We start from the raw sequence: 25899 nt of genomic DNA, 5'->3' as shown, positions 1-25899 counted from the left end.
TGTAGCGTTCTATGGCTTTGTGTGTGGTAGGTTGTCTTTAACAAGTCTTTTGAGGAGGTCACCAGGAAAGTCGTGGAAGGCTGTCGATGTTGTTTACATGAACTTTAATAAGGCCTTTGACAAGGCCCCACATGGGAGGTTAATGAGGAAGATTCAGATGCTCGGTATTCATGGTGATTTAGTAAACTGGATTTGACAATGACTGGACGGGAGAAGCCAGAGAGTGGTAATGAATGGTTGCTTCTCAGACAGGAGGCCTGTGACTCGTGGTGTGCCTCAGGTTTCGGTGCTGGGACCATTGTTGCTTGTCATCTATATTAATGATCTGGTTAATAATGTGGTAAATTAGATCAACAAGTTAGCATATGACACTAAGATTGACACCCTTTATCCTGAAATTGTGCCCTCTTGTCCTAGACTCCCCTACCATGGGAAACATAGAACCATCACAGCACAGAAACTGGCCCTTTTGGCCTGTGCTGAACCATTTTTTTTGCCTAGTCCTTTCCACATCTACGCTGTCCAGGCCTGTGGGATGAGTAATCCCATACCATGCAGTTAGCAATCTTATTAATTTGGTATGACAAACTCTGTTTCAACGAAATTGATGATCCGATTCAGGTGCGGTCACCAATGTTCTTCCTCTTCCCCAATTGGACACCAAGTTTGACTTTGTTTATTAAATAACCTTTCACTCTTATTTTCCCACCTCTAATATTTCTATAATTAAAATATAAAAAGCTTTTCTTTAAAATGCTCCCACAGTTTTTCTTCTGGTTTTTGTCTGCATAAGTGTCCAAAATGGAACCATTTCCCAGAAGTAAAATCCAAAGTATATCCGAAGAGGGACATCCATCCTTTAAATTGCCAGAACCTCTCAGATAGTTATGGAGAGTTGGAAAAACTGCTAATTTGCAGAAGGGTGCTTTTTAAATTGTTAACAACTTGTCTATAAAATCCCCAAGTGATTTATTGTAAATGTCAGGATTACTGTTTGACTTTGTCAGGTTATTCCAACAAATCCAGTGGGAAGGTATTTCCCACTGAGATTTCCAGGTAACCTGTGGGTTGTCCATGCAAGGGGTCTGGGTGGGATTGTGCATGTGACCCTCACATCCTGGTGCAACAGGAGAAGTGACATGTCACGGTGACTCTGCGGGTGGAGATGCTGCGGTTTGACTCTCACCTCTGGCGCTCTCTGCGCAGAGTTTGCACGTTCACTGTAGGACCGTGTGGGTTTCCTCCATCTGTTCTGATTTCTCTCATGTCCCAAATCGTTGGGTCATCCATGGACCACCAACAATTCCTCCAGGTCTCGTGGGGGAAAAGGGTTCAATCTCAGTGAGATCAGAATGTGAGAGTACACTGGGATTAGGGACTGGCACCAAATGGTATCATGAACTCAATGGGCCAAATGGACTGCTGGGGCCCCATGGCTTTTAAGCAACTGCATGGAAACAGGCCATTCTGTCCAACAAATCTGTGCCAGCCACCCGCCATGGTATCCTCAACCGAGGACTCCACTAGAAATAAAGGTGCCAGGAAGGAGATGCCCTTCACTTCTGGGGTCACCCATAGCTCGTGGCAGAGGGGTATCCAAAGTGGGCTCTGTTCTTCTTGTCCAAATGGGAAAGGTCCTCCAGCCACACCCCATCCACTTTCCAGGACTTTACTGCTTGAGGTCCCACAGACACCGAGCACCCTAATTTTCTGAATCACGTAGGAAGTTGGAGAAACATTAAATTAACTTTTATTGAATTTCACATGTTTAATCACTTAATGATCCTGGCATATTGAATTAGTTCAAGTGACCTAAAAATGTTTCGCCGCTGAATTTTGTTTGTACTCAACATCTGATGCCTTTCATGTCAGTGTCCAACAATAGTTGGCCGGGATTGATGGATTCCAGTTGCCACGATACTGCATTTCCATGGTCGCAATGCCCTGGTGAAACTTTTCACCGTGTTCGTCACTGACGGCACCAAGATCAGCAGGGAAGAAATCCAAGTGTGAATGCAGAGAATGAATTTTCGGTGACGTGAAGCCCTTCATGGTTTTGTATGCTTGAAGCAGACTTGAGGCAGATCAAAAAAAGCAGTATATGATATGAAAATCTTAAGGTGCTTTTTGTGATTAGCGGCCAAAAATCCATAAAATACACCCAAAAGTGTTCAGGAAGCAAATTCTTCATTTCCCAGTGTAATTAGCATAGCCAATGAAGAACTGGTGGCCCTTCAACCCCTTGAATCTATTCCATCATCTCCATCAAGCTAATGCATCTTGGCATTTTCTTACCATTGGAAATGAATCCCCTTCAATCTTTGAGGATGTGTGGCAGCTCAGATACTTTATACTCCTGCAGGTTAGACTGGGAGGAGGTTCCAGGTGGGATTTATCAAGGAACTGGGTGTCTTTGCCAACATCATGACCTTGTAGCAGTCCTGGGTTCAAGGATTTGGGTCTATTCCTTAAATATTTTAATTTAGACGTACAGCATGGTAACAGGCCCTCTCGCCCCACAAGCCTGTGCCCTCACAATTTGAACCCAATTAACCTACAACCCCTGGAATGTTTTGAATGATGGGAGAAAACTGGAGCCCCCGGGGAAAACCCACGCAGACACAGGAAGAACGCACAAACTCCTTACAGACAGCACCGGATTCGAACCCAGGTCACTGTAACAATGTCGCTCTAACCGCTACACTAACAATGCTGCCCTTAAGGAAGATCAGTCGTTCCACAATCCTTACCCCCACCCTCCCCCATCACTTCTACCCCTGCTGCCTTCCACCCTTCCTGAGGGGAAACCATCCTTTTTTGTTAAAATATTGAATGTCACAACTTGGAGACAAGTCTGTGCAGGTGAGTTTCACAGAGAAATAGGCGAGGGATTCTCTGGCTCCCTAATCGGCGAAGTTCCTGCTGGCGTCATGCAGAGTCTTGCTCCTCCTGTCTCTCTCGGTTTGTGTCCATTGGTGAAAGAAGGCCTGGATGCGGTGGCTCGGGCTGAAGCCATTCATCTGGTACTGAGGGAAGGAGTGCTGGAGCAAAAGAAAGCACAGGCTCAGCAGGGAGAGAGTTAAACTTAACTCTGTTGATGCTTCTCCAGTTTCTGTTAACCTCCTCCCTTCCCTCTCTCCCCATCCCCCTGTCTCCTTTCCTCCAGCTTCCCTTCCCTCTCCATTCGGAGAGCCACCCCTCCCCTATCACCTCAGCTTTCTTCTTTTCTACCATCCCACCTCTATCCATAGAGTCTCTTACCTGTTGGCCTGTACTTCACCCCTTGCCCCTTCCTCCCTCCTCCCCTGCCGCTTCCTCCCTCCTCTCCCTACCTCTTCCCTTCCTCCCTCCTCTCCCTGCCTCTTCCCTTCCTCCCTCCTCTCCTCCCTTGCCCCTTCCTCCCTTCTCCCCTGCTGCTTCCTCCCTCCTCTCCTCCCTTGCCCCTTCCTCCCTCCTCTCCTCCCCTGCCCCTTCCTCCCTCCTCTCCTCCCCTGCCCCTTCCTCCCTCCTCTCCTCCCCGCCCCTTCCTCCCTTCTCCCTTGCTGCTTCCTCCCTCCTCTCCCTGCCCTTATTCTCTCCTCTCCTCCCCTTGCCCCTTCCTCCCTCCTCTCCCTGCCCTTATTCCCTCCTCCCCTGCCCCTTCCTCCCTCCTCTCCTCCTCTGCCGCTTCCTCCCTCCACTCCTCCCCGCCTCTTCCTTCCTCTTCTCCTCCACTCCCTTGTCCCTTCTTCCGACGTAAGACAAATGGAGATTGCAAGATCTAGGAGCAGAAGTCGGCCCATCGAGTCTGCTCTGCCATTATAACCATGAGCTGATCCATCCTCCCACTCAGCCCCAGTCCCCGGCTTTCTTCCCATAACCCTTGATGCCCTGACTAATCAAATACCTGTCAATCTCTGCCTTAAATACACCCAATGACCTCACTTCCACAGCCGCCTGTGGCAACAGGTTCCACCTACTCATGACCCTCTGGCTAATGAAATATTTACACATCTCTCTTTTAAATCGACGCCCTTTTATCCTGAAGTTGTGCCCCCTTGTCCTTGACTCCCCGACCATGGGAAACACCCTGGCCACATCTACTGGGTCCAGGCCTTTCAGCATTCGAAATGCCTTAATGAGGTTCCCCTTCATCCATCTGTACCCCAACGAGTCCAGACCAAGAGCCGACCATCGTCCCTCGTATACTAACCCTTTCAATCCTTGTATCATTCTAGCAAGCCTTCTCTGAACCTTCTCCTATACCAGCACGTTTTTTCCTCAAATAAGGAGCCCAAAACTATACATAGTCTCCACGTGAGATCTCACCAGAGCCTTATAAAGCTTCAACATCACATCCCTGCTCTTGTATTCTACTCCTTTCGAAATGAACGCCAACATTCCATTCGCCTCCGACTCAGCCTGGAGGTTAACCTTTAGGGTATCCTGCATGAGGACTCCCAAGTCCCTTTGCACCTCAGAATTTTGATTTTTCTTCCCATCTAATTAATAGTCTGCCCGTCTATTTCTTCTAGCACAGGGCACGACCGTCCACTTTCCAACATTGTATTTCCTCTGCCGTCTCTCTGCCCGTTCTCCTCATCTATCCGTCTCTCTGCAGCCTTTCTGTATCCTCAGCACTACCTCCTCTACCACCTCTTACCTATTGGCCTGTGCTTCTCCCCCTGCCCCATGCTCTCTCCTCTCCTCCCCCCACCTTTAGAGCTTTCTGCTCATACCTTGACCAAAGGCTCAGGCCTGAAACATTGGTTACCCTTTCCTTCCTGTGGATGCTGCATGACCTGCTGAGTTTCTCCAGTAGGTGTGAGGGAGGGAAGAGTTAAATTGTTGTGGAGTAGGTTTACATGGGTTGGCTCAGCATTGTGGCCCTGCACTGTGCTGGAATATTTTTTGTTCACTGGATTTTGCGCCTTGGTAACTTCCGGCTGAGTGACAGTTATCAGAGAAACACTTGTCGGCCATGGAGAAGATTGGAGGAGACAAAGGATCAGTTTGGGGTGGGACGGGGGAGACATGAGAGAGCAAGAGCAGAAAGTCATCAGCTAGTTGGGAATGGTGGGGGGGGGGGAGCCCAGTGTGAGGGTTGGGGTGAGAAAGTCTGGGGCTAGATTTTTAAAAAAAATTTTTTTATTTTTCACACCATAAACCACATTAACCATGATACATACTTTTTCCTTTTCAAATATATACAGTGCCATTTTCTTCCCCCCCCCTCCCCTCCCTCCTAAGTCTGGGGCTAGATGATGATCTTTTTTCAGGCCAATTGCTTCCCACCCCCCCCAACAGGAATGAGTGTGTTCTTCCCACTCCTTTGTTCCTGCAGCCATAGTCCTCTGGCAAAGATTTGGAAGGGCTCTGCCTCATCCCATCTGACCTACCTTGGTCACCGACAACTCCCTGGATTCCCAGCCTGAGACAGCTGGGGAACGGGACAACTCCAATCTCTTGTCTCTTGAAGGTTGAGAGAGGGAAGCCTGTGTTGTTGCATGGACTGCCGGAAGATTCTGGAATCCAGAGAGAAGGCAATTAGAGGCAAAGCTGTTGACGGGGGAGGCTAAGAACATGGGCAGCAGATAGAGTCAGGGAGATTTTCAGCAGGGAAACAGGCCCTTTGGCCCAACTAGTGTGTGCTGACCTACCTCTGTTTCTCCCTTTTCCCCATCTCCTTTCACAGACACAATAAATTCTCACCTCTCCCCTTATCATATGCAATTAACACCTTTTGTTGGTCTGGATTCCTTCTCCAGCAGGGTGGGCACCAAAGGGAGACATTTGCGGGCATTGCCCCCCCCAAACAAGCTATTGCGACCCCCCCCTTCCCCACCTGCAGCATTAGTGTCACTAGCGGGACTAGTCTCCACGCAATATTAGCAGCACGTTTGTATGTCGGAGGGAGGGGAAAGGGGGAAGGTGGCAGCAGCGCATGGAGGAGGTTCGTGGTACGAAGGTAGGCAGCACCACCCCCCCGGGCTGAATGAGTTTTCGAACATCAGATTGTGCCCCCCATGGTTACCCTAATGGCCCCTGCTAAGACTTGTTCTGACACCGACCCTATCCCTCAGCCTTGTCTGAATTCTGAGATTTCCTGCCTCTGCCTCATTCTGCTTTATTCCTTGAAGAAGGCAGCCAACCCCATAAAGGACCCCCATCCCCCTGCTCCCACCGCTCCCTTCGGGCAGAAGATACAGAAGCCTGAAGACCAGCATCTCTGGATTCAGGAACAGTTTACACCCCATGAACCTGCACCCAGTTTACACCCCATGAACCTGCACCCAGTTTACACCCCATGAACCTGCACCCAGTTTACACCCCATGAACCTGCACCCAGTTTACACCCCATGAACCTGCACCCAGTTTACACCCCATGAACCTTCTCCCAGTTTACACCCATGAACCTTCACCCAGTTTACACCCCATGAACCTGCACCCAGTTTACACCCCATGAACCTGCACCCAGTTTACACCCCATGAACCTTCACCCAGTTTACACCCATGAACCTGCACCCAGTTTACACCCCATTAACCTGCACCCAGTTTACACCCCATTAACCTGCACCCAGTTTACACCCCATGAACCTGCACCCAGTTTACACCCCATTCATCTGCAACCCCCGGTATCTTTCGAATGGCAGGAGGAAACCAGAGCCCCCGGAGGAAACCCACGCAGATACGGGGAGGACGTACAAACTCCTTACAGACAGCGCAGGATTCGAACCCCGGTCTCGATAGTCGGCGCTGAAACAGCGTTGTGCAAACCGCTACGCTAACTGGCCGCCCCAAAAACCATTCTGACGCTGGTTGACCCACTGAGTTCTTCTGGTAAGGAGTGTTGCTCCCCTCTAAATATTTTTCTATCCATGTCCTCATCCAAATGCTTTTATAAATGCTGAACTGGCATTCTCTGGCATTAGAGAAATAAAGAGAAAAAGGGAAGAGGAATATATACATAGAGAACCAGTGGGGGGGGGAGGGGAGAGGATTTACAAAAGAGAACACTACAGCCCTCGATGTGCCAACCTACAAAAAACAAAACCTCCTGACCCCATAAGCCTCTATTTTTCTTCCATCCATGGGCCTGTCTAAGAGTCTCTTAAATGCCCCTAATGTCCAGCCCCCACCACCATCCCTGGCAATGCATTCCAGGCCCCAACAATACTCTGTGTTAAAAAAAAAGTACCCCTGATGTCTCCCTAAACTTCCCTCCCTTAATTTTTTGCAAATATTTCTGCTTTTGTTTCATATGCTGGAGTTTAATTTATTTTCCAGAGAAGTGTTGTATCAGATCTAGCATGTGGGCAGCACAGTTGGCGCAATGCTGTTATAGTGCTAGCATTCAAGACTAGGGTTCGAATCCCACGCTCTCTGTAAAGGAGTTTGTATGTTCTTCCCGAGTCTGCACAGGTTTTCTCTGGATGCTCTGGTTTCCTTTGAACAGCCTTCTCCCCACCACCCACCACAGCTGAAGATGATAGAGCCAGGTCTCACCGCGTCACCAGGATCAATGTGGAGAGATGCCAGGAGGAGCCGATGGCTCCAACATCCCGTCTGCTTGTGCTTCAGGCTCACAACTGCATCAATGTCCTGGATCAGACTCCAGAGCTCACAGGCCGGGCGGCTGTAACGGAATGGTCAGAAGAAAAGAGTCCAAGCAGTATCTGTCCCCATACCATGGCTCCTGCTCTTGTCTGTCCCCAAACTCATACCACCCCCTCATCCATCCCCACACTTATACCACCCCCTCATCTGTCCCCAAACCTTGTCACCCCCACATATCCCCAAACCTCGTCACTCCCATCTGTCCCCAAACCTTGTACCACCCCCTCATCTGTCCCCAAACCTCGTCACCCCCATCCATCCTCAAACCTTGTCACCCCCACATGTCCCCAAACCTTGTCACCCCATCTATCCCCAAACCTTGTACCACCCCCTCATCCATCCCCAAACCTCATCACCCCCATCTGTCCCCAAACCTTGTACCACACCCCATCCATCTCCAAACTCTGTACCACCCCATCTGTCCCCAAACCTTGTACCACCCTCAATCTGTCCCCAAACCTTGTACCACCCTCAATCTGTCCCCAAACCTCATCACCCACCATCCATCCCCAAACTCTGTACCACCCTCTGTCTGTCCCCAAACCTCATCACCCCTCCATCTGTCCCCAAACTCTGTACCACCCTCAATCTGTCTCCAAACCTTGTACCACCCTCCATCTGTCCCCAAACTCTGTACCACCCCCATATGACCCCAAACCTCTTCACCCCTCACTCTATCCCCAAACTTCATACCGCCGTGTCTGTCTCCAAACCATGTAGGACTCCATCTGTCCCCAAACTTCATCACCACACCCCTCCCCCCTCCAATCTGTCCCCAAATCTTGGAGGTAAAGATATATGACCCTTTTAAGGCTCAGGACCGAAACGACAGTAATATATCTTTACCTCTTACGGATGCTGCGAGTCTGACTGAGTTCCTCCAGCATTTCTGGAGTTTTATCAATTAATCAGGTGGAGTTCCCACCGATTCACAGAAAGACACGTGGTTTTTCTTCTGTAATTCCACAACCCCTCCAACCTTTGAATCATCTGTAATGTGCGAGCCCCATGCAGGGTGCAGGTAGGCGACCATTACCTCAACAATCCATCGTCACCCCTCTCCCCGGTGCTGCCCAGAATCTGTTCCAGTGTGGGGAATGTGTCACCCGTGCTTCTGATGGAAGTGACACTGGGGAAGCAGGAGTGGAACACGGACTCTAGCCTCTTCTGGAATGAAACAGGGTTGAGTCAGTACAGAGTGAAACACTAAAGTCTGCAGACACGGTGATTATAATAAAAACACACAGAAGTCAGCTGGTCTCGCAATGTCCATAAGAGGTAACGATAGATTACCGATGTTTCGGGCCTGAGCCCTTCTTCAGGGTCAGTACAGAGTCCTGGGTAACCAGTGAGCAGAGCAGAACAAACCTTTTCGCCACTGCCAAAACCCAGGAAGTTTTGGCTGGAAGAGGAGATCAGCGCAGCCCTCAGACACCTTGGCTTTGGACCACACGCTAACTCAGATTGTGATTGCTTGAGAAGATCATCCCAGAATCAACACCTGAAAAGACCCCCACCACCTCTTCTCACTGCTCCCTTCAGGCAGAAGGTCCAAAGGCCTGATGTCCCAGCACCTCTCGGCTCAAGAACAGCATTTTTCTCCCTTACAGCGATCAGGCTCTTGAACCTCCCCGAATGACCTTAAACGACTCTGGGACCCTGAGAAGATCGGTACTGTGGAAACTTTTTTTTTCTTGCATAAACTACAGCCTCACCCACCCTCAGGTGTCCATCACCCACTCCCAAGGGTGTAATTGAAAGCAGCCATAAACTGGCCCGATGTGGGAGCAAATCCAGAGCACAGGGACAACGTGCAAACGCCACACAGGCAGCCGTGGGAGTGGGTGTGGAGGGTCAGGGGATCTCATCGGCAGGAACCTGGTCACTCAAGGTCAAGACCAACTAGACTAATCACTTGGGCCGACCCCACTGACCAGCTCCAACACATGGAGCTGTCACTCTCTTTTCCCCAAGGAGCAAAGCTGAGCTGGAGAACCGATCCCAAGGTGTGTGCCAGGAACACACTGACAAGTCGTTTTTGTACTGAGGTCAGAGCCGTACCTGCACCAGGTTGAAGGGTGGCAAATTTATCTGCTCTCCATCTCGATCTAGCGCACTTTATTGTTCATGCGTTGTTGCATCTACTGTGACCGATTCTGTGGTGAATTTCCCTCCCGGGCAAATAAACACTGTGGTTAACAATCGATCCATCTGCAGTCTTGTCGAACTTGTTCCTCCCATAACAGGAGGTAAGGGGTAGTCAGGATTGAACGAGGGTTTAATTTAGAGATAGCTGCCCAGTTACAAACCCGGTCCGTTTTGAACGGTAAGAGGAAACTGGAGCCCTCAGGGAAAAGCTGACACGGGAGGAATGTACAAATCCTGACAGACAGTGTTTGATGAGAACCTTGTGCCATTAGAACAGAGAACTATAGCGCAGTACAGGCCCTTCAACCCTCAATGCAGTGCCAACCCGTATATTCCTTCAAAAAAAGGACTAAACCCTTCTTAACTTGTAACCCTCTTTTTTAAACTTTCATGTGCCTGTCTAAGAACCTCTTAAATGCCCCTTACGTTCCAGCCTCCATCACCACTCCGGCAAGGCATTCCAGGCAGTCACAACTCTCTGTGTAAAAAACGTACCCCTGATGTCTCCCCTAAACTTCCCTCCCTTCATCTTGTATAGATGTCCTCTGGTGTTTGCTGATCCTACCCTGGGAAACATGCACTGGCTGACAACCTTATCTAAGCCTCTCAAGTCTCCTTTCATTCTTCCACACTCTGTAAGGCAACAGCACCTACTGGTGTCCAGTCCCTGATTTTTGGATTGAATCTTTTTGCCTTGTATCTATTTTGTTTAGCAAGGCACCAAACTGTTGCATTTGAACGTCTCCACGACCTATTCCATTTCCTCGTTCCCCCAGTGAACCCTGCAGATCTCCAAGACTGGCACATTCACCAATTTCCTTGGAGGCATTTCCTCCTGCCCGGCCGACCTTGGTTCCTCCCCAAAGCCAGCAGTCTCACCCTCCAACACCAATAATGTTGCTCTGCAAGAGACTCAGAAGGTTTGGGAGGTTCCCTTTGCCCCTCGTCAACTTTTACAGGTGCATCACTGATAGCACTTCGTGACAGGCACAGCGCCAGTGATTGGGACCGGGGTTCAAATTCAGTGCTGTCTCTAAGGAGTTTCTACATTCTCCCTCCATCCATCCGCATGGGTTTTCTCCAACGGCTCTGGTTTCCTTACACTGTTTGAAACATTCTGGGGGTGTAGGTTAATTGGGTGTAAATTGAGTGGCATGGGCTCGTGGGCCAAAATGGTCTGTTACCGTGCTGTATGTCTAAATTTAAAGGGCTGTTAGGCCTTTGTGACTTCTGATACTCCTCAAACCCATCCCTTCTAACAGGACGCTTAACCTCCAATCTCCAGTATCTGTTATCTAATGATCAAAACAGTGACCACGCAGCGGACCAACGAGGGGCTCCGAGGCTGAGGAACACACAGGTGGTGAGCTGTTGGTGACTCAAGGTGAGGAACCCACACAGGATGCGGGCTGCTGGCTGCGGTCAAAGGATTCAGCTATGGATCGGGCTGTGGACTGCTGGAGACTGGCTCAAGACTAGCTGAAGGGGTACCAGGTACTGGAACCAGGAAGAAAGGAGGTGCTGATGGCACTGAAGGGTTCCTGATCAGATCTGGAGGTCGGGTTGCCGATGGTTTGGACTGGACTCTTGTGGCTGGGAGAGCTTTGGAGGTGAATCCACGGACACTCGGTGTCTCTGAAGGGGGCTCTTTTTTGCTTCTCTGTAAGGGGCGCCGGGTAATCTTTGCCGATGGCGAATCTGTCTGCCTTCCAGCAGATGAAAACAAGTTCTGTGTAATATTACTTTGTCGTTATTACATGACAATAACAAATCTTTAAACCATGAAACACCCTGGGACATTTTCCAATGTTAAAGACACTCTTCCAATCTGCTTTTCCCCCTTGAAGCTCTTTATTCAACGCAAGGAGAATTTTCCCCATTTCATTTGCTTATGTTGACACTAGGGTTCAGATGATGAAATACCAAGGCCTTTCTAGCATTGGACGATGAGGCAGGAGGCGAAGTTACCCGCTGCCAATCTGCATATCTGCACCTTTTAAGGAGATGCTGGAGAAAGCGTGTCACGCAGCGTTACAAGTTGGGATGCGTGAAGGTGAATGCAGTGCCTTGTCTCTTGGGCCACTCACCTTGCCCAGCGAAGACTTGGGAGGGGCTGCCACCGGGAATGCAGACCCCTCTAGCGAGCTGGTGGACCACCACTGCTCCCCATCCCCATCCTTCACCTGCCCCCGCACATTCCGTGAGCAGGAACTGAGGCTGCTGTCCTGGCTGATGCTGTGGAAGGGTCTCCAGTCTCCTCCGGGGGTTAGGGTGTTGCTGAGGTGAGGGGTCTTGCTCTCCCAGCTTCCCACCGCTCTGGCCGAGGATCCTGGAGGATGACAAACCAACGTCTGGAACAACATGACCCTTGCTTTCCTTGTGTATATAGAACATTCCAGCACATTATGGCCCTTCAGCCCATGATGTTGTGCCAGCCCATGTAAATAATCCCTCGCACCCATAATCCTCTATTTTTCTTACATCTAAGTTTCTAAGAGTTGTTTTTAATGTCAAAATTGTACCAGCCTCCATCACCACCCACCCCCCCCACCCCCCCCCCCCCAACACCAAGAATGCATTCCAGGCACCCACTACTCTGTAAGATCCCCTCTCATTTAGAAGAATGAGAGGGGATCTTATAGAAACATATAAAATTATGAAAGGCATAAATAAGATAGAGGTAGGTAAGTTGTTCCCATTGGTGGGGGAGGCCAGATCTGGGGGACATAGTGTCAAGATGTAGGAGAGTAGATTTAGGACAGAGATGAGGAATAATTGCTTTTCTTAGAGGGGGGGGGTGAATCTGTGGAATTTGCTACCTACTGAAGCAGTGAAGGCGACCTCAGTAAATATAAGACAAAGTTGGATAGGTTTTTACAGAGTAAGGGGATATGGGGAAAAGGCAGGTCAGTGGAGATGAGCTGATCAATGGCAGAACAGGCTTGATGGGCCAAATGGCCGACCCTTGCTCCTATTTTTTAAGTTCTTAGCTGTGAAATAAACCCACCTCTGACGTCTCCCCTAAACTTTCCTCCCCTCACCTTAAACACATGTCCTTAACAGAGATATTTAGGATGTCACTGGCCACGGGGGTGGTACCAAAGGATTGGAGGGTGGCGCATGTAGTTCCTCTGCAAACCTGGGAATTATAGGCCTGTAAGTCTGACGTCTGTGGTGGGCAAGTTGATGGAAAGTGTTCGGAGGGATGCTATTTGCAAATTTTTGGAGGTACAAGGATTGATAGGGAGTAATCAGCATGGTTTTGTCAGGGGTAGATCATGCTTGACAAACCTGATTGAGTTCTTCGAGGGAGTTACAAAAAAGGTTGATGAAGGGAAAGCTGTGGATGTTGTCTATTTGGACTTTAGTAAAGCTTTTGACAAAGTTCCCCACAGGAGGTTAGGAAAAAAGGTGGAAGCATTAGGTATAAATAAGGAGGTAGTGAAATGGATTCAGCAGTGGTTGGATGGAAGGTGTCAGAGAGTAGTGTTAGAAAATTGTTTGTCCAATTGGATGCCGGTGACTAGTGGAGTTCCTCAGGGTTCGGTCCTGGGTTCACTATTATTTGTTATATATATTAACGATCTGGACGTAGGGGTAGAAAATTGGATAAGCAAGTTTGCGGATGACACAAAGATTGGTGGTGTTGTGGACAGTGAGGTAGATTACCATAGATTAAAAGGTGATTTAGGAAGGCTGGAGGTGTGGGCTGAGAAATGGCTGATGGAATTTAATACAGATAAATGTGAGATGCTTCATTTTGGAAAGGCAAATTTAAATAGATCATATACATTGAATGGTAGACAATTGAGGAGTGCAGAGCAACAAAGGGATTTAGGAGTTATGGTAAATAGTACCCTCAAGGCTGATACACAGGTAGATGGTGTGGTGAAGAAGGCATTTGGAATGTTGGCCTTCATAAATTGGAGAATTGAATTCAAGAGTAGAGAGGTTATGATGAAATTATACAAGGCATTGGTGAGGCCAAATTTGGAGTACTGTGTACAATTTTGGTCACCAAATTATAGGAAAGATATAAACAAAATAGAGAGAGTGCAGAGAAGGTTCACGAGAATGTTGACAGGATTTCAGGGTCTGAGTTACAGGGAAAGGTTGTGCAGACTGGGGCTTTTTTCTCTGGAGCGTAGAAGATTGAGAGGGGACTTGATAGAGGTGTTTAAGATTTTAAAAGGGACAGACAGAGTAAATGTGGATAGGCTTTTTCAATTAAGAAAGGGGGAGATTCAAACTAGAGGACATGGTTTAAGATTGAAGGGGGAAAATTATAAGGGGAACATGAGGGGAAATTTCTTTACGCAGAGGGTGGTGGGGATGTGGAATGAGCTTCCGGCAGACGTGGTCGAGGCGGGATCATGGGTTACATTTAAGGAAAGACTGGATCGTTACATGGATAGGAGGGGACTAGAGGGGTATGGACCGGGTGCTGGTCAGTGGGACTAGGAGGGTGGGGATTTGCTACGGCATGGACTAGTAGGGCCGAACTGGCCTGTTCTGTGCTGTAAGTGGTTATATGGTTATATGGTCCTCTTGTGTTGGCTATTGTCACCCTGAGAAAAAGACGCTGGCTGTCCACCTCTCAGAATCTTGTCGACCTCTATTAAGTCTCCACTCAACCGTTATCGCTCCAAAGAGAAACGTCCCAGCTCTGTTAATCTTGCCTCATAAGACTTGGTTTCCAATCAAGGCAACATCCTGGTAAATCTCTGCACCCTCTCCATAGTTTCCACATCCTTCCTGTAATGAGATGACTGGAACTGAAAGCAATGCTCCAAGTGTGGTCTCACCAGAGATTTATAGTCACTTGGTGTTAAGTACTGATAGGTCGTGCAGACTCAGTCTGAAAGGAGTGTTTCTGGGCTAAATCCCTCTCTTGGATCCAGTCTTTATTCTGTCCCAGGATAAAGATGCTGGTTGCCCACCCTGTCCAAACCCCTAATAATGTTAATCACCTGCATTACATTACTTCTCATCCTTCGTCATTCCACAGAGAAAAGCCCCAGCACTAAGTTGTTAGGCTGAGACCAGTGGGGTAACTGGGGAATGGAGTGTCATTTCCCAATAACTCAATCTATCTCAATGAAGTGAAGGAGGGGATCAGAAATCATACCTCCCAGTTTGCTGAATGATGGGGTCATGGAGTGAGAAGGAAACAGGGAGGCCATTCAGCCCCTCAAACCAGTCTTGCATCACTGATTAGTGTCTCTCCAAACTGTCCTCATTAAATCCCCTTCTCAAAAATAACACAAGATTAAGGAGCAGGAGTTGGTTCTCCAGCCCGTTGAGCCTGCTTCGCCATTCAATACGATCACAGCTGATTTTGCCGTGGAATCCATCTCCCTGCTTGTTCCCCTATAAATCTGACTGTGCCTTAAATACATTTAAAGAGGCAGCCACTATGGTGGGCAGAGAATTCCACAGATTCCCTCCCCTTTGGGGGAAGCAGTTCCACCTTATCTTCCCTGAAACTTGAGGCTGTGCGTAACCATATAACGATTACAGCACGGAAACAGGCCATCATGGCACTTATAGTCTCCTAGTCCCATGGACCTGCATTCTGCCTAGAACCCTCCATACCTTTTACATCCACATACCTATCCAAATCTTTCTTAAAATATTGTACCTGCCTCCACCTCATTCCACCCAGACCCTGCTCTCTGTGTAAAGAAGCTTCCCCCTGTGTTGCACCTAAACTTTTGCCCCCTGGCACTCAGTTCTTGTCTTCTTGTTTGAATCTCCCCTATCCTCAATGGAAAATATCTATCCACATCTACTCTACCTATCCCCCTCAAAATTTTAATGACCTCTATCAAATCCCTCCTCAGCCTTCTACACTCCAAGGAATAAAGACCTAACTTGTTTAACCTTTCTCTATAATTTAGGTGCTGAAACCCAGGTCTCATTCAGGTGAAGCTTCTCTCTATTTTGTTCACATCTTTCCTCTAACTGTAGAATTTTAACATGACCTCCCAACTCTTCTACTCTAAGCTCCGATTTATAAAAGGCCAGCTTTCCAAAAACCTTCTTCAACACCTTATCCACCTGAGATTCCACTTTTAGGGAACTGTGTGCCATTATTCCTAGATCTCATGGTTCAATTGCATTCTTTAACGCCCGACCATTCACCATGTAGGTCCTATTTTGATTAGTCCGGCCAAAATGTAGCACCTCACACCTGTCAGCATTAAACTCCATTTGCCAACTTTCAGCCCACTCTTCCAACTTGCCCAAATCTCTGAAAGATTTGAAAACCTTTCTCACTGTCCACAACGCCACCTATCTTAGTATCATCTGCATACTTACTCATCCAATTTACCACCCCATCATCTAGTACTAGTTCTCATCTCGCCTACCAGTGGAAAAACTTTCCTTCCTCTATCTGCTATATATCCCTTTCATCATTTTATGTTTCTATGAGATCCCCTCTTCTTCTCTTGAATTGCAGCGAGTGCAGTGCCAGAAGACGCAATCTTTCCTCATCTCCCGAATCAGCCTGGAAGAAATAGTCTGAACGGGAGCTAGAATATAGAGACCAGATGTGTCTATGCTTCTCCATGTGCTCCCAATCCAACTTTGCATGGGAAGCTGGGAATAATAGCAGCTAATGAGGAATTGTGTAAAAGCACACACCCAGTAAAAGAGCCAGTGTACTACTTTACCATGGACTGAACTACCCAAGATCAGCTATGGGCATAACCATCGTGTCTTGTGTAACATGGCCGCAGGGGAACGGACTTAAAATATCTGTTAAACAGCTTCATGAACTTTACCATGTGCATGTGGGGCAGGACGGTTGGTGTGGTGGTTAGCGCAACGCTGTTACAGCGTTAGCAATTGGGACCGGAGTTGGAATCCTGTGCTGTCTGTAAGGAGTTGGTGCGTTATCCCTGTGTCTGCATAAGTGTTTCCCAGGGGCTCTGGTTTCCTCCAACCATTCAAAACATACCAGGGGTTGTGGGTTAGCCAGGTGTAAATTGGGCAGCATGGGCTTGTGGGCCAAAAAGGCCTGTTATGCGTCTAAATTTAAATAATGGTCACGAATTATGAGTACAATGGATGTAGAGGAACTGGCGCCATCCTGATTACTTTCTGCTGGGCTCATCATGGCTGTGATACTCAAGATCAATACAGGACAGGTCTGCAGCACGAGGTTGTTGTGAATCCCTAATCAATGGTGCCTGGCTACTGTACAGGTACTCCCCGACATATGTCCGTGTTCCATTCTGGAAGACCAGTCATATCTCGGAATGGACGTATGTTGGAATTGCGTACTTACCTCGTTAGTCGGCGTCCTGGGGTCCATAGGCTGGGCGTGGCCATCTTGGTTACTGTGCATATATGCACTCGTCTTCGATAGGCATACAGGCAGTGGGTTTGTGTATTGGAGTTCTTTGGGCGCACGCGCAAGAGTTAAGCATCCTAACAATATTGAACGCGCCATTAACTCTCGTGCAAGCGCCCACTGTACTCCAATACGCAAACCCACCGCGCATGCGCACAGGAATCAAGATGGCCGTGCCCAGCCTATGGACCCTGATAACAAGGTAAGTACGCACATTTTGGCTCTTACATGCCCTATATCTCTGGTATAGTTTGTCAAAATCATAAACTGCGTAAATTTTATATTTTTTCTTATTTTTAAAAAATTCATTTGTATGTGTGGATGGACGTAAGCCGCATAGGTCACAGGTCAGAGAGTACCTGTATACAAATGACCTGACAACTAAGGGACAACAAGCAGCCTTGGACCTTGTTTGGGGCTCACATCTTCATTGATATCTACACTTTATGAGCGAGACTGTATATCAATTGAGCAATGCAAGCTAGCAAATAAAGGGTATTTAGATTGGTTCATTAGGTCTGAACTGAAAGGAGAACAGAACTCCACACTAACAGCGCAGAACATTCAGCCCATGTATTATCTCATTGCCAAGAACTCAACAGATTTGCCATGTCAAATGTCTGTATCAACAGACCCATCAGCTCCCAGTGCCTTGAGGACCAGGCCTGGAGGAGTCACGTGATGGAGTAGTGGCCGGACGGTGAACTCTAGCCCTCTCCAGAAAAGTTAGAAAAAACAAAGCAAAACACAAAGGCACAAAAATAAAAATCAAAGTAAAGTGAATATAAAGGTGGAAAGAAGATGGCGACGAAAAAAGAAAAGTCGAAACCAACGGTAAGAAGAGAGGAAGAGAAGACAACGGAAGATGAAGGAAAAGGCCTTACCTGTTCGAAGAGGCCAGCGGTGGAGAGAGAAATCCGCTCCCTCAGGTCGGTAGAATATGGACTACAAAAATGGCTCGCTGAGCCGAGTAAAATTGCGCAACCGCGCATGCGCGAAGAGTCGCGCATGCACAATGCGCATGAAAAAAAACACACCGACGGGAGGGGTGACCAGCTGGGGAGTCGATCTCCACAGCCGGCAACGACAGCTGCAGAACACCTGCAGCAACAGGAGAACATAGAAGACAACGAAAACAAGAAAGAAGAGAAGAAAAGGGCAACAAAGAAACAACAGATGGCCAACCCAGAGGAAGAGGAAGAGTACAGTGAAATAGAAGAAGAAGGGAAAGGCAAGATAAAGGATATACTTTCTCTTATCAAAGAATACATGGAGTCATTTAAAGAATGGCAAGCGCAAGAATTTAATGATTTAAGAAGAAGAATAAACAACACAGAAGAGAAAATGAATAAAATAGATATGACCTTATCAGAAATGGGAAAAAGAATGGACAAGGTGCAAGAACGAGAAGCAGCAGTAGAAATGGAGGTAGAGGACTTAAAAAATAAATTAGAGGAATCTAATAAAAAAGTTAAAGAGACACAAGAACTGTTAGCTCAGAAAATAGATATAATGGAAAATTATAACAGAAGAAATAACATAAAGATAGTGGGCCTTAAGGAAGATGAAGAAGGCAAGAATATGAGAGAGTTTATAAAAGATTGGATCCCTAGGATCCTAGGATGTCCAGAACTACAGCAAGAAATGGAAATAGAAAGGGCACATAGAGCATTGGCCTTTAAACCACAATCACAACAAAAGCCAAGATCTGTTTTAGTAAAATTCCTAAAATATACTACAAGAGAAAAGGTACTGGAGAAGACAATGGAAAAAGTAAGAGAGGACAATAAGCCACTGGAGTACAAAGGGCAAAAAATCTTCATTTATCCAGATATAAGTTTTGAACTCCTGAAGAAGAGAAAGGAGTTCAATACAGCAAAGGCGATTTTATGGAAGAAAGGGTATAAATTTATACTAAAGCATCCAGCGGTATTGAAAATATTTATTCCAGGACAACAAAACAGACTATTCTCGGATCCAGAGGAAGCACGAAAATTTGCAGAACAATTACAAAATAGACTGAGAGATGAAGACGTGTAACGAGAGTACAAAAGACTGCAAACTAAAAAGACATAAGTTTTGAACTCCTGAAGAGGAGGAAGGAGTTCAAAACATCGAAAACGATCTTATGGGAAAAAAAAACTATTCTCGGATCCAGAGGAAGCAAGGAAATTTGCAGAACAACTACAAAACAAACAGAGAGATGAAGACATGTAATAAGAGTAAAAATGACCACGATTTATATGTATGTGGGTAAAGAGGTATACGTGTGTATATGTATAATGTGCATACATGAATGTATCCGTATTTAGAGGAAAATATAGATAGTATAGACAAGAATTAATAAGGGAAGGAAAAGGAATAGAGGGAATAAGGAGGGAATTAAAAGAGTGACCTTTGTCACGTATGAAAATTGAAATCTTTTCTGGGGGGGGCTGGGTGGGGGGGTGTTACGGTCACTGCAAAATCAGCTGACGCTTGCGAGTGAATTCGCAAATCCAAATGGAGAGGGGAGATGTGGTTGTCCGACAAGGGATAAAGGACAACTCAGGAGGGGAAGGGGGGATTGGGGCTAAAGAAGTTTTAAATAGGAGAATAAGGAAAATGTTTGATGTTTTAGGAATGTTGTCTTATAAAGGATTCAAAACAAGAAAACAGAAATGGATAAGAAGGAAAGGTAATGATGGAGAAACGGAAAGGGAAGATAAACAAAGTATAAAATGGCTATGTTGAACTATATGACTTTAAATATTAACGGAATACATAACCAAATTAAAAGGAAGAAACTGTTAAATTTACTGAAAAAAGAAAAAATTGATATAGCATTTGTGCAAGAAACACATTTAACTGAATTGGAGCACAAGAAATTAAAGAGAGATTGGGTAGGACATGTAACAGCAGCATCGTATAATTCAAAAGCAAGAGGAGTAGCTATATGAATTAGTAAAAATGTGCCATTTAAAATAGAAGAGGAAATAATAGATCCAGCAGGGAGATATGTAATGATAAAATGTCAGATATATTCGGAGTTTTGGTATCTACTCAATGTATATTCACCTAACGAAGAAGATCAAAAGTTTATGCAAGATATCCTTTTGAAGATAGCAGATACGAAAGGGAACATATTAATAGGAGAGAATTTCAACCTGAATTTGGATTCAAATATGGACAAAACTGGGAAAAAAATTAACAGAAAGAACAAAGTAACCAAATTTATAATTAAATCGATGGAAGAAATGCAACTTTTGGATATATGGAGGAAACAACACCCAAAGGAAAAGGAATATTCATATTACTCGGCTAGACATAAAACATACTCAAGAATAGAGGACCAGGCCTCACCACCAATAGACTTGTCATCCTAAAAAGGTTGTAATCAATGACCCTTCCTCCCCCACCAGCCCAGAGCCTTGCAGACTAGGCCTCATTACCCCCAGCGCTGGGCGCTCATGGTTTACCGTCAAGGCTTGCTGCGTGCCGCACGGTTTCTCTGCTGTTCTTGGGCCAAGGTCTCCATGTTCTATGGTGGGCCGCGCCCTCGCCTGCCCCCTTGGTCCCCAAGGTCGTGAGCTCGTTCTGGCTAAACGGCTCCTCACCCTCCAGCCACAGGGGACAAACCGATTCAGCCCACACCACGTGGTTCCCTGCCTTCTCAAAGGTCCCAAAGTCATCGCCAGCTTCCTCTGGCTCCTGCTCATCCTGATGCTGGGCTGAGATAGCCCCAGCAATGGTCGTCATGGTTACCAGGCCTGTAGGATGTGGGACGATGACAGGACTGGAGTGGGCCAGCCAAGTGGGACTGGAGTGCTCCCACCAGGAACATCGGTGGGTAGCTGATAACCCAGTCTTTTCTGGGGCACTCTCTTCGCCAAACTGGATTCCCCAATGCTGCAGTGCTGTAAGGTTTGTAAATACACCATCTCTGCCAACATTGTTCTCACGACCCTGTGACCTCTTCCTCTGGCCAGCTCCATAATACTGTTTGACTTGCTTCTCTGATGTGAAGCCTGCTCCGTGATCGGGTCCACCCTCTGGCTCCACGATTGGGCCAGCTCCGTGACAGCATCCATCTTCTACCTTTAAGTGGGGACCAGCTCCATTGTGGGACTCAGCCCCTGCTTTCTTGTGGGGATCAGTTCCATTACAGGACCTACACCCTGCTTCCATGTAGGGTCCTGCTCTGTCATGGGACCCTCCCCTTGCCTCTGTGTGGGGACTAGCTCCGGAACAGGACCTACCCCCTGCCTCTGTGTGCAGACCAGCTCTGTCAGGGGACCCACCCCCTTCTTCTGTGTGACCAGCTCCATGGCAGAACCTGTCTTCTACCTCCATATGGGAATCAGCTCCATGACAGGACCTACCCCCTGCCACCGTGCAGGGACCAGCTCTGTCGTGGGTCCCACCCCCAGGTTCCATGTGGGGACCAGCTCCATTATGGGATCCACCCCCTGCTTCTGTGTAGGGACCAGCTCTGTCGTGGAACCCACCTCCTGCCTCCATGTGGGAACCAGTTCCATCGTGGGACTCACCCCCTGTCTCCGTATGGTGACCAGCTCCATGACAGGACCCACCCCCTGCCCCCTCAGTGGCTGGAGCTCTGAGAGCTGGGCAGCCCTCTATCTGAGCTGTGGCGCTGCAGTCACCGTCTTCGCTGACCACTTCCCCGGCAGTGCAGACCCTCCCCTGAGTTGACTCCAAGCGCCGACCTGCATTGTCGGCCGGGCTGACAATGCCTCGTCTCCAGCAGCAGCTGTTGGCCGGGGCACCTTTCCTCATCGGGAGGAGCGGTGCCCACGGTCTGCCAGCAGGCTGGCTCCGTGGAGGTAACCTGCTCACCAGGTCTGCAGTGCCAGGAGGCAGGCAGCTGGCACCATAGCCGGACAGCATCACTTCCATCAACACCAAAGCCCTCTCTTCACCGAAGCCCACAGAAAGAACCAAGACCCCATCCTCCCAACTCCCCTGTGGGGCTATGCAACTTCAAGCCTCTTCCTTCCCACTCCACAATCGCACCAGCTTTTGGTGGGTGCACCAACAGTGCCTATGGACCTCAGCTCTCGACAATCCCCAATTTTCAATAACAGAAGATCATTTGAAGAAGGTCCCACATTTTCTCCATCTCCTCGTTCTTCAGAGCAGTCACCAGCGTGATGGGGAGAGTTCATTCAAACCTTCCGAGCCACTGAAGACAGGAATGAAGGGGTCTCCCATGGGAATCAGCCTACAGAACTGAACAGAGGAAGCAAGGTTAGAATTTGGTTCTGCTCATCAACTCCTCCCCAGGTTTCTACAACTCACCCACAGGTTAATGTGGGCCTGAGGTTTCTCCAAAGCAAACCCCAATACACCTGCAAAAACAAAACTTTGATCATTTCAGAAACAGAATTTATAGTCATGAACAAGTCACAAAAGCCACTGTTTTGCAGCAGCCCTCACAAAGCAAACATTTCTATAAACCACCTTACAACATCAATAAAAATAATGTACAAAGTGAGGCAGTGTCTTTGGTTCATTGATTATTCAGGAATCTGATGGCGGAGGGGAAGAAGCCGTCCTTGTGCCGCTGGATGCTCATCTTCAGGTTCCTGTACCTTTTTCCTGATGGTTGTAGAGTGAAGAGGGTGTGGCCTGGGTGGTGAAGGTCCTCAAGGATAGAGGCTACTTTATTACGACACTGCCTCATGTAGGTGTCCTCGATGTCCGGTGCCTGTGATGTCGTGGGCTGAATTAACAACCCTCTGGAGTTTATTCTTGTCCTAAGAGTTGGCGTCTCCATACCAGGCAGTGATGCAACCAGCCAGAATGCTCTCCACTGTCCACCTGTAGAAGCATACCAAATCTCCTCAGACACGTCACAAAGTATAACCGCTGGTGAGCCTTCTTTGTGATTGCATCGACATGGAGGCTTCAGGACAGATCCTCAGAGATGTTGATAGCCAGGAATTTGAAGTTCTTGATCCTTTCCACTACTGAGCCTCGACGAGGACTGGGTCGTGTTCCCCTGACTTCCTCCTGAAGTGCACAATCATCTCCTTGGTTTTGCTAACGTTGAATGCAAGGTGGTTGTAGTGACACCATTCAACGAGCTGATCTCTCTCTCTCCTGTACACTTCCTCATCGTCATTTGTGATTCTGCCGACCAAAGTGGAACAGAGTTCTCCGTGGAAGAGTTCTCACACTTTGCAAAGTAGGAGAACTCCGTTACAGCAAGAAGCACTGCCACGAGCTGGTAAATTACTACAAAGGAGACTACCTCACGGCTAACAAAATCACATCGTTTTTAGTTCCTAATCTCTAGTTCATGGAACATTCCCAGTAAGTCCAGTAAAAATCCCCATTATCCAACATTCAATCAACAGGAAACTGAAATGACCACCCAAAAAAGTTTTTGCACCCTTCAACACATGCCAGGGCTGTAGGTTAATTGGGTGGCACGGGCTCCTGGGCTGGAAGGGCCTGGTACCCTGCTGTTTGCCTAAATTTAAATTGTTGGTGAGTAGATTTACATTGGCCAGCACAACATTGTGGGCTGAATGGCCTTACCCTGCTGGAATGGTCTCCCGAATCTCCTTCCAGGTCCCAGTCCCCCTACCCCAGATCCACAAACCGGCCTGCCACAGTAAACCCACCCCATCTCCCTCTTGCCCGACCCAAGTTACTTTTCCCTCCTCACACGGGGACCGTTCCGCGTGAACCCAAGGCGCGTGCACGAAAGGCCCCGCACGCCAGAGTGCAGTTCCCGTCGCTGCAGCGAGGTGCAGCGCGCAACCGTTCTCCAATCCCGCGGACAAGGAGACGCCGAGGGGTGGCTGCCTCAGTGAGCGAGGCGGGGGCTCCAGTCCGAGTGTCAGGCGTCTGTAACATTGTTCCCCGCGCCCGGCCCGGGATTTCACCGCAGTCGGTCGGTGTTCCCACGCACACACATATACAGACCCCCCCACCCCCCATCCATTGCAGAGAAACTGATCTCCATGTAGTGGGTGGGGAGCCCGCAGTCCCGCACAAACAACACATTCCCGGGGACCGGGAGAAAAACGGCATCGCGGGCCGTTCACATTGCAGCCGGGATGGCTCCGCCTCGGGCTGGCTCTCTGGGTGTCGGGCCGAACCGGTCCCCGCGCTGTTCCACACTCACCCGGCGCCGCATCCCCATCCCTCTGCGCTCCAGCTCCAGAGGCAGGCGGAGCCTGGTGGCAGAGAGCCCGCCCCGGAGCCGCTCCGTCAGCTAGACCGGGCAGAGACAGCCTCAAACCTGGTCCATCCGCACCCCGACCCCACCATCCAGGACACCGACAGGGAACGCTGCGAGCAGCAGCAATCACCGAGGATCCACAGCCCCCGCCCCCCCCGTACACGCTCTGTTCTCGCTGCTGCCATCAGGAAAGAGGTGTGGGGGCCACAAGACTCGCACCAGCAGGTTCAGGGACATCAGACTTCTCAATCAGGGACTCATTTAAGGACTGGGATTTGCATACTTTCTCAATTTTTATTCTTTCTCTGTATGGGACACTCAGTTCGTTTATATTTCTTTCTTGACATGTGTACATTGTGTGCCTTTTCATTTTGTAATTACCATGAAGTGGCAATTCCACCTTGCCTGCAGGAAAAAGAATCTCAGGGTTGTCATGTACACACTCTGACAGTAAATCTGAAACCATTGAAACGTTTTGCCAACTCGCCCCTCACACACACACTCAACACTATAGACAGCCCAAGGGGAAGGGGCAAAGGCTGAGAAAGGTGCAGAGATAAATGCCTCTTATCCAACTTCTCTCAGCCTCTTTTATTCCCCCCTCATTTGTGCTCACCCATCACCTGCCAACCTGTGCTCATCTCCCTTCCCCTTCCTCGGTCTACTAGTCTCCCTGAAGAAGGATGGTGAAAAATAATGGCATTATTTTTCGGACCTACAGAGAGCAGGGAGTGGAGACACAGTACTCTTCCGTGGGGTTCAACCACCCAATCCGACTGCCGTGGGCTCCGTACAGACTGTTAAAGGAGCCAACGGAGGTCTATTTCAAAATGCTGCACCAGCGGGGTCTGGGCTCAAGATGGGCTTGCCTGTGATGAAGGCAGCTACGAGGGGTTGTAGACTCCAGGGAGGAAGAGGACTGGCACAGGGCACCAGAAAATGGGAAACCGGTCACTGTTTGAAAAGGAGAATCAGAAGAGATGATCCATGGGATGGTGATCTCGGCAGCGGACCAGCGAGGGGTGGTGCAGCTGAAGAACACACTAGAATGCAGCTGCTGGAGACTGGCTAAAGGGTACCAGGTATCAGAACGAGATGCGAGAGGGTGCCGAGGGCACTCAAGAATTCCTGATCTTGTTGGAGGTTTGAATCTGGTTGTTGATGAACTGAACTCCATGTAACTGTGGAGGTTGCGGGAGCGCCAGAGGTGAATCCATAGATACTCAGTGACTCCAGTTGGGGGGGGGGGGGGGGGGGGGGGGGGGAGGCGCACGGAACTTCCTTTTTCTTCTCTTTCTCTGACTGAAAAGGCATTCCAGGCAATTCCTGCTGATGGCGAATCTTTCTCTGCCTTACAGCAGACTAAAGGGAATTTCATGTAATATCACATTTTCTGTTTTATTACATGACAATAAAAGAATCTTGAATGGCCATCACCCTCCCCAGATGCAGACTGATCCTTTGAGATCCTCCTACAACTTTGTATATGCTGCTCTAACTTTCCAACATCTGCAGACTTTGGAGAAAAGAAAGTGAAACTGCTAATTCGTAGATAACACTGGACAGTGAAGATTTTGCTTCCTGAACACTTTTGGGTGTATTT

General features: G+C 48.2%; 1 protein-coding gene across 1 annotated transcript; it reads right to left on the bottom strand.

Moving 5' to 3' along the window:
• Nucleotides 1-1734: 1734 nt before the first annotated feature.
• LOC138748079 (uncharacterized) lies at nt 1735-24392 on the bottom strand. Its single transcript, XM_069907772.1, has 7 exons — nt 24240-24392; nt 20563-22333; nt 11832-12073; nt 8633-8763; nt 7486-7615; nt 5379-5504; nt 1735-3041 (listed from the first exon to the last, which is right to left on the bottom strand). Exons 2-7 carry the CDS (start codon nt 21998-22000, stop codon nt 2904-2906), a joined length of 2205 nt encoding a protein of 734 aa, XP_069763873.1. The 5' UTR covers nt 22001-22333; nt 24240-24392; the 3' UTR covers nt 1735-2903.
• Nucleotides 24393-25899: the final 1507 nt, after the last annotated feature.

The sequence above is a fragment of the Narcine bancroftii genome, chromosome 13 (assembly GCF_036971445.1).
Source record: "Narcine bancroftii isolate sNarBan1 chromosome 13, sNarBan1.hap1, whole genome shotgun sequence".
NCBI lineage: Eukaryota > Metazoa > Chordata > Chondrichthyes > Torpediniformes > Narcinidae > Narcine > Narcine bancroftii.
The sequence above is the reverse complement of the archived record's forward strand: the minus strand, read 5'-3'. Positions and strand labels throughout refer to the sequence as shown.

Bases quoted from the DNA above. Each gene is read 5' to 3' on its own strand.
- LOC138748079 (XM_069907772.1), bottom strand. From the start codon at position 22,000: ATGGAAGTGATGCTGTCCGGCTATGGTGCCAGCTGCCTGCCTCCTGGC. The intron at 5,505-7,485 runs GTGAGACCTGGC...TCTGGATTCCAG, and splicing joins ACATTGATCCTGGTGACGCG to AATCTTCCGGCAGTCCATGC. The intron at 3,042-5,378 runs GTAGGTCAGATG...CTTTTGCTCCAG, and splicing joins GGGAGTTGTCGGTGACCAAG to CACTCCTTCCCTCAGTACCA.